Consider the following 12,392-nt stretch of genomic DNA (forward strand, 5'->3'; position numbering starts at 1 on the left):
GGCACGGTTGTTAGCCCAGGGCCAATCTTCCTCAGTGAGAAAGAGGAGGATTGGCCTCGGATGTTAGCTCAGGGCTAATCTTCCTCACACACACACAGAAAAACAGCCCCGAGATGGGACCTGTGACAGTGATGACACCTGCCAGCCTGATGGTGCCAGGCTTTCTGCCAGACACCTCACCTGTGTCAGCTCATTTAACCCCCATAAATATTTATTTATGAGGTAGGTACTATTTCCCACCCCCCTGTTTTATAGATGAGGAAACAAGTTAACTTTCAGAGCCAGGACTGAATCTAGACCTTTGGGCTCCAAGCTCAGAGTCCATCCCATGACACACAGCCTGTTACATCCTTGTTTAGAGATCAGGCATATGAAGATTTAGAGGCTATAGGGTGCAATGTAGGGAATGTTTTGAAACAGGCTTGGCTACTACTAGATGTGTTGTGTCTCCTGGCTTCCCTCTGGGCACTGAGAAACCAAGAGAGGAGAGGAGGAGGAGGAAGTGGGAAGGGAGGAGGGAAGGGGGAAGAGATTAGAAGTGAGCAGAGGCAGAGAAGAAGGTACAGTCCCCTCTGCCCTTCACTGTGGCTTGACGACGCCCCCTGTGCAGGCAGCTTCAAGCCCATCCCTGTGGAGGCTGCCCATGGAGGCTGGTGTCCCACCCAGAATAAACCAGATGACGCCCCAGACATTTAGTTTACAATCAAGGCAGCACATAGGCCCCCAGTAGAGTCAGTGGGGCATGGTGTGGATCTCTGTCCAAAAAAAGCAAATTGCCAAAAAGCTGGTATAGTATAACCCGTACTGTAAAATGAATAACCTAAAATAGTATTCACTTAGGAAAAAAATCTGGAGAAAAATTCTGCAAACTCAGTGGTAGTCATCTCTGGAGGGCTCAGATTAGAGGAACTTTTTTTTTTTTTTTATGAGGAAGATTAGCCCTGAGCTAACATCCGTTGCCAATCCTCCTCTTTTTGCTGAGGAAGATTGGCCCTGGGCTAACATCCGTGCCCATCTTCCTCTACTTTATATGGGACACCACCACAGCACGGCTTGACAAGTGGTGCGTGGGTCTGCTCCCAGGGTCCGAACCTGCAAACCCCAGGCCACTGAAGCAGAGCGCGGGAACTTAACCAGTAGGCCACCAGGCTGGCCCTAGAGGAACTTTTAACTTCTTGTGTTCTGTATATTTCTATAATACTTAAATGTTTAACGATGCACATGTAACGCTTTGGGAACCAAAAGGACAGACAAAGCAATGGTTTTAAAGAGAGGGCATCCCCGCCCTCCATCTGTCATCCTCTCCAGACTTCCAAAACCACCAGCATGTGCAGGGAACTTCACACCCCGGTACCAGGAAGTGTTTATACATCGTAAGGATTTTGTCCTGAGTGTGTACGATTAATGATTAAAGAGATATTGCCAATCCTGTCAGATAAGTTTAATGTTTCATTTGAGGATTGAAACACTAAAGGGTTCGTCCCCTGACTTTGCACACTGTTGCTTAGGTGTTAGTTTAAAAAAAAATGAAACAAAGGGGGAAATGGTGTGATTTTTGTTCTGTTTTCATGACTGTGTTGATGCTGGACCTGAAACGCCTTTACTATTTGTGACAGCTATACTGCTTTCCTTATCTTCAAGCTCAGGAAAATAGGTTGCTGTTATAATTACTGAGTCAGTGAGAAAGGGATACTGAATAAGATGCAAAATAAAAGGAAAAAATGCACCATCCAAAAAAACTGAGCAGCACTGATGGCAGGTGGAAAAGGGGGCCACAGGAGGGGAGGCTGAGGAGTGAGAGTAACAAAGGCAGGCTTCCCGGAAGAGGTCAGTTGGGGAGCAGGCGAGAGTGGGGAGGAGGGCATCTCAGACGGGGAAGGCAGATTCAGTCTGGAGGCAGGAACTCAGGGGCCGGGCCTAGAGTGGGGCCCACTTGCCCCATTTCCCCTTTTCCCTGAGAGAGGTTCAAGTCTCGGCCCCGCCCGTGGCTATGGGCTCTGGAGAGGGTGCTGAACAGAGCCGGGAGGGAGGCCCAACCTACTCCAACTCTGGACTCTGCCCAGGCATTTCCCTTGAAAGGAGAAGACAAGCCAAAGGGCAAGAAGGTTGGAGCCCGCTTGTCCTCACGGAAACGCACGCTTCCATCTATCCTGAGAGTGACTTATTCACCACAAATATGTGAGTAGGAAGAGGATCCTGCCTCTCTCTGTGTGTCTGTTTGTGCATATGCACAGGTGGGGGGTCTTTCCCAGGCTCTGCCTGTGTGTACACTTCCACATGTGTCCCTGCTCCTGCATGCACATGTGTGCCTGCCTCTGGGTATGTGAGCTTAACCAGGATGGTGTTTGGATAGAGTAGGGTGCTTCCCAAGGTGAAGAAAAAGATGGGGAGAGATGGGAGTCTTAGTTAGGGCTCTTGTTAACAGGGTGAGTTTAAGCCTATGAACTGAGCTTCAGCAAAAAAAAAAAAAGGGCTATATTGGGTCTTGAAAAGTCCAGGGGTAGGACTAGTTTCAGGTATAGTTGGACCCAGGGACTGGAATGATGTCTTCAGGATATTGTTTCTCCATCTTTCAGAGGTAGGAAAGTATAACACAGCGAAGATATCACTTAATGACAATGATTTTAACCTGTTGTGGAGAGTGATGAAAGTTTTCTTTTCAGAAAAATGCCTTTATCAGATACATACATATGCTGTACATAACTCCTTCCTTACGAAGTGGGCAGAAGTTGCCCTGTTTCTGCCTGGCTCCTAGATTTTCAAGGACTTGCCTCTCACAGATTCAGAAGTGAGTGCAGAAAGGGGCACTTCCTCTGTCCCTGGGGAGCCATGGCTGTGGCCTCCAGGCACAATTAAGGTTGAGCTCTGAGATGGTATAAGCTGTGCCAGGTGTCTGCTCCCTCTTCCCGGCCCTCTCCTTTCCCATCCTCCAGGCCCCTTGCCTGGGTCCTGCCTGGCTTTCCACTTTTAGCTCTGGGCTCTGACTTTGTCTTTCAGCTGCGAGGTCTGATTCATGGAGGATGACACATCAAGACAAAAAGAGTCCATCTCTCTCAGATCTGTGGCCAATGGTCTGGACAACACAGGGGCTGAGTTCTTGGAAAGCCTGGTCTGTCCCCTTCCCCCTTCCTATCTGGGCCCCCTGGTGGGAGGGGCTTTTGTTCACCATCTTCCTTCATGCTCCCCTGCGCCTCCTCCTCACTTCTTTGCTTGAACAATTAGGAACCCCCCAATGTATTGGCCTCCTCAGCAGAGAGCAGCCCCTGTATTTCACTCATTAAAAATTTGTTGTGCACCCATGATGTGCCGGTATAGCCTGCCCTAGTCTGAAAGGTCAGGGAAGGTCTCAACAAGGAAGTGACACCCAAGCTGTGATCTAAAGGCTAAGAAGGAGAAACCACACGATGGGGGCCAGGAGTACCTGGGGAAGTCTCAGCCTTCGAGATGCTGGCAATCTTGTCCTTGCTCTGTGATGGCCGGGTCAAGGCCCACCACCCAGAACTTCTGGAGCCTAATATGACACCCTCTTCCTTCCCAACCTCCCCCGACAAAGCCCCTCCCCTTCACTACACTGCACAACCCCAGGATGTGCATGTCACAGTGTGATCTGCAAGAATAATCCCCCTACACACTGGAATGCAACTCCATATACTGTGGGGCAAATGATGCCCTGGAGCCATGGGGTGAGGTGGCCCTGCCTGGGACCTCCCCTGAGTGTCCTTCCCTCACACAGACCATGAGCTCCCTGAGGGCAAGATGTGTCTACTACAGAGCCCAGCATACGGTAGGGGCTCAATGTGTGCTTTGTGGAATTTAATTAAGTTGCCCTCTAATTACTTCCTGTGCAAAAGTCCAGCCCCCACCCCAGCCCACCCCTGAGGTGCCTGTGAGTGCGCTGGTGGCAGCCAGGGTCTCTCCCCTCGGGGCTCCCAGCTCTAGTTCTGACTCAGGGTGGAAGACTCATGCGGGTTGCTCTCTGGTGGCTTTAGGAGGAAGGCCAGACCCCCGGCAGTGACTCGAGTACTGCAGAAGGTGGAAGGAGTGAGGCTGGTCCGGAGCCCTCCTCGGGATGGTAGGTGGTCTCTGGCCAGGGGAGCATGGGTGGGGAACCTCCTGACAGAGAGGGAGGGGCTCCCTGAAACTTGGTTGAAGAAAGAAGTAAAGACGCTTCAGCCAACCATGAGCTCTGTTGGCCTCCGCCTCAGATGTGAGCCAGGCCCCGGCTTCCCAACCTGCTTTGAAGCAGCCAGAACAAACTCCCATCAGGAACCCTGATATAGACTGTGGGGCTGCACCTGTTGCAGCTGCAGTTGCAACAGCCTGGCCTTCCTCTCAACATCTCCATCTGCCTTTTACCCTGTTCAGCCTCTGGGGCATCTTGGGGAACCTCGAGGGTTAGTTTGAAAACTCCTAGACTGGGCCAGGTCCCTTGTTTCACGTGAGGAGGCTGAAGCCCAGAGAGCGAGAGGGATGGCCCCAGGTCACATAGGCAGCAAGTACGAGCCTAGAACTTGGCCTCCTGATGCCTGGGCCCACTGGGGTCCTCACTGGCCAGATCCTGAGCTGAGGAGAGCATCATGGGCAAGAGGTGGTGGCAGGGGAGGGATTCCCTCTGTCTACCTTCTGGGGGAGATTGGGGAAGGATGCCTCACTTAGGAGGGTGTGGTGGGAACAGACAGAAGGGAGAGAGGTCCCTTAAAACAGCCGCTGGTGGCTGAATGAACACTGAGTGAGCATCTCCCGCATGCTCAGCCCATGGGACCCCAGAGGCTATTCAGGTACCAGCCTTTCCTCCAGGGATAGACAAGTGACCAAACGACCACGCAAGAATTGGCGTTTGCGCTGGGCCCAGAAGGCAGTGGGGGCACTTGATGGCGATGAGGCATGGAGTAGGCCGTGCACACATCCTCTCACTGGGAGGATGCCGGCTCAGAGAAGTGTCCCAGGTACCAAGAGAGAGAAGGCAGAGCTGGGAGCCTCTCCACTTGGCTCTGTGAATGGTGGAAATGGGACGGGGGAGGGGAGGCAGCCATTGTTGCTTGTGCGTTTCTGTATGTTGGTAAGGTTTGTCTCAGTTCATTCTCTCCCAAACCCTGAAGGCAGGATTATCAGACAGAGGCCACAAGGCATGCATGGCCCGGGCCATTTGCTCTGGGCTGGGGTCACCCTTCAGCGCTATGGGATGTGAAGGCCAGTGCCTGGCTCACCCCACGTTGCCATTTTACTGGGGACATACCTGAGTGGCTTCCGCCTGGAGGTATTGAGGATCCCCACGGCAGGGGAGTCGGGGTGGCCACTCATGGACCCCACTGGTTGTCTGCCCAGGAGGATCCTGCAGTCAGCCCTGGGAGTGAGACGCTTCTGCAGGGAGCACATGCGGCTGTTCCGGTGGATCTGCATAGGCCTGCTCTGTACTGGTGAGCCTGGGGCCCTGCCTGGAAGACAGATACTCCTACCCCAGCCCCCAGGCCCCACCACCCAAGTTTCAGCCACCTCCCCCACAGCGATCCACATGGGCAGAGTCATTCACTTAACCATTGAGTCAACAAATGTTTGTTGAGCACCAACTCAGGGCCAGCTCCAGTGCCAGAAGCTGGGGCATGGGAATGGAGCAAGACGAGATCTTGTTCGTCTTGGCACTCTCTGATCAGTAAGGGAGAAGGAAACAAATATTTTCACACAATGCAGTGAGCCATCTGGGGGCACCAAGGAGGGATGGGAGGTGCTCAGACAAGACTTCCAGATGGAGGTGACATTCAAATCTCACAGGTGGAGCAGGAGTTAGCCAGGTGGAGGGAAAGGACAATAAGGAGTGAGAAGGCACTCCATGCAGAGAAACTGTAGGAGCAAAGGTGAAAACCGGCAGGGTGTGGGCAGGGAGCTGATAAATAGTCTAGTGTTGCTGGAGGGTTCTGGACAAGGAGTGCCAAAGGACGGGCCAGAAGGACGGGAAGGGGCCTGGTATTGGGTGAGGTGGGGGGTTGGGGGAATGCTCAGGGACTTGCATTTTACCCTCAAGGCCAGAGAGAGCCATTGAAGGATTTAAACAGGGAAGTGTCGAGGTCAGATTCATATTGTGGGACGCTGGAAGAGGCAGGCAGGAAAGATGGGGAGAAGGAGACGTTGAGGGCAATAGTACATGTGTGACAAGGTGAAGTGGTGGAAGGTGGAAGGGGATGAATTTGAGAAATCCTCGGGAAGCAATGCCAGCCAAATTTGGGAGCTGATCAAGTGTGCAGAACGAAGGAGGCTCTGGAATCCAGGATGCCTCAGGGTTCTGCTCCGGTGACGGGGTAGGTGATGGTGCCCTCCCCAGAGCTAGGGACATGGTGGAGGAGGAGGTCTTGGTGGGTGGGATGATGAGTTGTTTGGACAGCGTGTTGGGGGTACCACTGCCAGGCCATCCAGGAGGAGAGGAGGTGTCCCAGGGACACCTGGAGAATGAGTCCAGAAGTGGGTCAAGGACAGAAGCCTGGGGACCAGCCATGCAGAAAGAGCTGGCAGAGGAAGACGGGCCCTGAAAGAGCCTGAGAAGGTGTGGAGATGGGGGCGAGAGCAGGAGACCCCCAGTGGGGTTGGTGCTGAAGCTGAGCGAGCAAAGGGTTTCAAGAAGGAGGGAAAGATCAACAGTATCTCTGCAGTCAGGGTAATAGTGGGACAGGGACTGAGCACGGCCCATGGGATTTAGGGACAAGGAGGTCACTGGTGGCTTAGGGTGGAGGTGCAAAAGCTGGATTGGCGTGAACGGGAGATGAGTCAGCATAGACAGCAAGTGTAGACAGCTCTTTAGAGAAACTTTTTATGAGCACAGGGTGGGAATATTCACAGGGAGGGTGTGACAGTGTCAAGGAAGGGGTAGTTTGTGATGGGAGACACTCTGACTGTGTTCATGAGCCAAGGCAGGGAGTCTGCAGAAAGGAGGTGAAGGACTAGGAGACAGAGCTGACCGATGGAGCAAGGTTCCCTGGGCACAGGGAAGGAGGGCTCCTGAGCTCAGGTGGAGGGGTGGGTCTTCATAGCTGGAGGCCCACCTCATCCTGTCAGGTGGAGACAGAGAGGGAAGGCAGGTGTGCACGTAGAGACCTTCATGGGGGCCAGGTGGGGGAGAGGACTGTGAAAGACATGACAGCAATGGCCCCAGTCTTCATGATGATGTGGAAAGCAGGGTCATCTGCAGAGATGGGGCTGGTTCCTGGCTCCTCACGGCTTCCTTCTAGAGATGGCTAAGGCAGTGGAGTCTTCCTTTGACAGGATCTGAGCGAGGGCCTTCTCTGTTCCACCTTCTCTCAGACTCAGGTTTGTTTTTCTTGAAGAAATGATGGAATTCCTTCTAGTAGGTAATGCAAATTACCTATCTCATCCTATTTCCACTTTTGTCCTGGCTGTCAGGAACCCAGTCTCAGTCATTACATTATCCCTTACCATGGCCAACATCGACTTTCTCCATGTCTGGATTTTGATTTCCTCTGGCTCTTTAATATCACTATTGTATCATGACTTTTACCGTGAGGCCCTTGACGCACTTTGTGGGAGCATGTGTGATGGAGAAATGAAGCTCATGTTCTGAATACCTGGTGCCTGAGCTGCAGCAATGGCTTCCTCACCTTAGGTAGGCTTTCTCTATGGGTGCAGTTTGGCCCTGGCGGCTTCCTGGCATGGAGGACCTCACGGTCCCCAATCTCAGAAGAAGATTGTGCCTCTTGCCCATAGTTCCAGCCAAAGTCCCCAGAGGTCTCTGATTGGTGTAGCTCGGGCCATGCGCCCATCCCTGAACCATCCCCTTGGCCCTGGGCGATGTGGTGGTTTCCTACCCCTGAAGTGGGTCTGGCACTGCTGGACCACATGGGCTGAGAGTGGGGCGGGATGCCCCAAGGGGACAGAAAATTCCTGTCACTAGAGGGGTGAACGGATCCTAGATGGATAAAAATACTTCCTAAGACACGTTTCTCCCGTGCTCCTCCTGGAGGATTCGTCTACACTGCCTCTTCTCCCGCACGACATGCCAGTCCCTCCCTGAATCCCTGCTGGCCACAGGCCCCCAGACAAACAGAGCTGGGTTGGAATCCTGGCCTCGTTTCCTCCCTCTGGGGGTCACTCACTCCGCCAGCCTCAGAAGCCTCGTCTCTAAGTGGGTGTAGATTAGATCCCACAGTCCCGGCCTGTGGGATCCTGGTGAGGAGTAGTCGTGTGAGTGCTATAGAGTGCAGAGTGCAGCCGCTGCCCCGCCACTGCCCCCTTGCCCTCCGCAGCCCCGGCCTGAATCCCTGACACCACCCTGCAAACCCTCACCTGGGTGCCTCTGACACCCGAACAGGTAGGAATTCCAGGCCACAAACTTCTGTGTGAGAGAAAGGTACCTTTATTTTCTATAACTTGACTTATTTTCTATTTCAATTTTGTCATTCCAACTGAGTGATGGGAACTTAATTTCTGTCAATTTGGAATATCCCTTCACTCCTCTTCCCAGGAGTCCCCAGGGCAGCTTATCTACCATCAATCCTCAGGTGTCCACTGACCTGTCCACTTCTCCAACTGGCCATAGGTTCTCTGCCCTTGCAGGTAGCCATGGAGACAGCCCCGTCCATGGCCTGTCCTGGTCTCCCTCCTCTCTCCTCTTCCCAGCCACTCACGGAGATCACTTCTGCTGCTTTGGTGCCTGCTGAGGTGCACAGAACCTCAGAAGCTTTCCGCGGCTCTGCCTGCCCACCTACTGCACGGGCATTCCTCTCTGAAATCTCACTGCTTCCCTGGCGTGGCGTTCCTCTGCTTGCAATGCCACAAACACACCTGGGCTTTAGCCACCTTCCCAGGCTCAAGCTGGGAACAGGGGTAGAGCCCCTTCCTCTGGGACCCACCAGTGTCCTTGCTCTCATCATCCTCCAACTGGTCTGGCAGCAGAGGGGGTAGGGGGAGGGCTGACACTTCCTCATAATGTTTCAGCCTACATTTTTATCCATTGGGAAGGCTAAAAGTTCTTTCCATTCTTCAAGGGCCCTGGCTTTTGAAATTCATAAGCCAGGGAGAGATAGTTCCCCCTTGGCTATCTGCTGTCATATTCCTTTCTTGAGGAATAGCACAGACTGGCTGAGCTGCTCAAAGGGGAGAAGGGCAAAGGGGCAAAAGGCAGTTCTAGGAAGAAAATGGTCATTGACTAATATTTCAGAATAGGATCCTGTCACACATGGGTGAACTCCTTCCTGGAGTAACTGACTTGTCCATCTCTGTCCTCCACGGACCTAACGTGGCTCTGGAAGATAGCAGGCGCTCCTTTGATGCTCAGAGACACGCTGTCTTGCTTCCTGCTTACAAATCTCTTCCCTCACGTTGGTCAGCACTTCACAGTTTGCAAAGCCCTTTCACACACATTCCGTCAGTTAACTCCATCATAACCCTCCAACACAATAGAGATGGTTATTCTCATTTCCAGATGGGGAAACTGAGGCTCAGAGAGGTTAGGTGACATTCCTGCCCTCCAAGCTCTGGATGGAGTAAGGTGGAGCCTGCAGGCGGGGCTGCAGGGGCCTGGAGAGGCCAGAATCATCGTGGTTGACCCCTTCTCCGTCTTTCCCCCCACCTCCTCCCAGCATTCGCTGCCTTCCTGCTGATTGCCTGCCTCCTGGATTTCCAGAGGGCCCTGGCACTGTTTGTCCTCACCTGTGTGGTCCTCGTCTTCCTGGCCCACAGCCTGCTGAAGAGGCTGCTGGGGCCAAAGCTGCCAAGGCATGTCAAGCCTCTGGGGCATTTCCGCCTGAACCTCTGGCTTAAGAGGTGAGTGAGCTCACAACCCTGAGGCAGGGCCGGGGCAAGGCCTTGGCTGAAGACCTCTTTGTCAGCTCCAGGGTCACAGCCAGGGCTGGGTGAGGAGGGCTTCAGCCCTTGTCCCACCAGAGGGTTTCTGTGCCATGGGGAACACACCTCACCGTGCTTGCCTCCTGGGAGCCCCAGGGCAGGTTTTGCTGGGTGGCTTCAAAGGCAGCAACCATCTTTGTGGCATTTTGCTGGTTCCCATCTGGTTCTCTGCCCCACTTACAACAGGTAACTATGACAGCTGAGAACAGGACTCAACAGTTTCCTAAATTCAGAGATCCCAGCCCATCCAAGCAGGGAGGGCTCATATCAGTGCCTCCTATCAGATCACCTGGGGCATGTGGGAGTCACACAGCTGCAGGGGACCACCCCTGGAGTCTGAGTCAGCAGGCTGGATTGGGGTCCAGGTGTCAATATTTTTAGTTAGCCCCCTGGGGATTCTGATGTGGCCAGCCGTGTCCCTGGACAGTAGTTTGGGATCCCCTGGTTTTCAAATTGGGTTCCTTAGAGCTCTGGAAACTTGGACGATACTATAGGGCAGGAGAGGGAGATTGGAGAGAAACATCAAACACCCCCCATCCCCATTTCAACCAGGCAGCTCTATTTTATCTGTTTTATGAACCAAGTTTTGCAAAAAAATTTAGCTGGAAAAAAAGGTTTCTATGGCTTAAAAGTCTGAAGACCACCAATCTATTTTAGTGCTCTACTTTGTTGATGAAGAAACTGGTGCCCAAAGATATCCAATGACTAAACCAGGGAGGTACAAGGCACGATGGTGTTTCCCAAAGTAAGATCCACGTACCACAACAAAATGATTTGGGCTGGCCTATGGAAGAACAAATTTTTCATTTTATTTATAGATAGATTTGCTTTTACATTTGCCTTCTCTTTATTAAATAGATTTATAAAAGGATTTTATTTTTACAATTGTTGTCTATTTATGACATATCATTGATACTGGTTTTCCATTTGAGGTGTTGATATAAAATTTCCTTTAAAAAATACATGTAGAAAAATTAGACTTTATAAGAACTAAAAACATTTTGATTCAAAGGACACCACCAAGGAAGTGAAAAGATAACCCACAGAATGAAAGAAAATATTTGCAAACTGTATATCTGATAAGGGTCTTGTATCTAGAATTACAACTCAACAATACAAAGACAAACAACCCAATTGAAAAATGGAAGAAGGATTTGAATAGACATTTCTCCAAAGATATACCAAACAGCCAATAAGCACATGAAAACATATTCAACATCATTAGCCATCATGAAAATGCAAATTAAAACCACAATGAGATACCACTTCACATCTGCTAGGACGGCTATAACAAAAAAGAAAGACGATAATAAGTGTTGGCGAAGATGTGAAAAAATTGAAACCCTCATGCACTGCTGGTGGGAATGTAAAATAGTGCAGCTGCTTTAGAAAACAATTAGTCAGTTCCTCAAGATATCATACACGGAGTTTACCACACTCAGCAATTCTACTCCTAGGTATATACCTAAAAGAAATGAAAACGTGTCCATACGAAAACTTGTACACAAATGTCCATAATATCATTATTTATAATAGCCAAAAGACAGCAACAACTCAAATGTCTATCAACTTGGGTATACATTAAATGTGTATATCCATATAACAAAATATTATTTGGCCATATAGAGGAATGTAGTACAGTCATGTGTCACTTAACAATAGGGACACATGTGCTTTTGTTGTGTATGACCATCACAGAGTACTTAAACCTAGATGGTACAGCCTACTACACACCAAGGCTATATGGTACTAATCCTATGGGACCACCATCATATATGTGGTCTGTCATTGACTGAAATGTCGTTATGTGGTGCATGACTATACTGATAAATGCTACAATAATGATGAAGCTTAAAAACATTGTGCTAAGTGAAAGAACCCAGTCACAAAGAACCACATATCATATGGTGTCATTTATATGAAATGTGCAGAATAGGTAAATCTACAAAGACAGAGAGTTGATTAGTGATTGACTAGGGCTGGAGAGGAGATGTAGGAATTGGGGGGTGATAGCAAGCGGTATGGAGTTTCTCTTTGAGCTGATGAAAATGTTTTAAAATTGATTGTGGTGATGGTTGCACAACTCTGTGAATGTACTAAAAACCATAGAACTGTACACTTTAAATGGGCAAATTGTATGGTTTGTGAATTTTGTCTCAATAAAGCTGTTTAAAAAATACATGCATGCGGTTTCGACTTCCAGTCAAGATGGAATAACAGAGACCAGAATTATCCTCCTACTTGAGAAACAACTAAAAAATCGGAACAAATATATGAAACAATAGCTCTTAAAACGTTGGACATTAGGCAACAAAGGACAGTGTCCTTGAGACACAGGAAACAAATGAGGTGAGCCTTATGACTGCTCCAGCTTATTGCGCTGAGACAGTTTCCAGGCCACAGTGCAGGGGAGGGCAACCAAGGTGGGGCCAGCAGATTTCCTGAGTTGAGGAGACAGAGCTGGGAACCCAGGGAAGGCAAGGCAGCTAGAGTTCACATTGCAGTGTACCAGAGAAGAGAGAGCTGAACAGAGGGAAAACTCG

General features: G+C 50.6%; 1 protein-coding gene across 1 annotated transcript in view; it reads left to right on the plus strand.

Moving 5' to 3' along the window:
* Positions 1 to 1,893: 1,893 nt before the first annotated feature.
* The window catches only part of SLC28A1 (solute carrier family 28 member 1), a 44,660-nt gene continuing 34,161 nt past the window's right edge, over positions 1,894 to 12,392 (plus strand). The window contains exons 1-5 of the mRNA XM_004432024.3: positions 1,894 to 2,178; positions 2,998 to 3,109; positions 3,990 to 4,072; positions 5,326 to 5,417; positions 9,585 to 9,768. Of these exons, the coding sequence (XP_004432081.1) occupies positions 3,014 to 3,109; positions 3,990 to 4,072; positions 5,326 to 5,417; positions 9,585 to 9,768 (455 nt within the window). The 5' untranslated portion in view covers positions 1,894 to 2,178; positions 2,998 to 3,013. The remainder of the gene's footprint in view (positions 2,179 to 2,997; positions 3,110 to 3,989; positions 4,073 to 5,325; positions 5,418 to 9,584; positions 9,769 to 12,392) is intronic.

The sequence above is a fragment of the Ceratotherium simum genome, chromosome 3, assembly GCF_057802395.1.
Source record: "Ceratotherium simum simum isolate JZ-2026a chromosome 3, ASM5780239v1, whole genome shotgun sequence".
NCBI classification, from domain to species: Eukaryota; Metazoa; Chordata; class Mammalia; order Perissodactyla; family Rhinocerotidae; genus Ceratotherium; species Ceratotherium simum.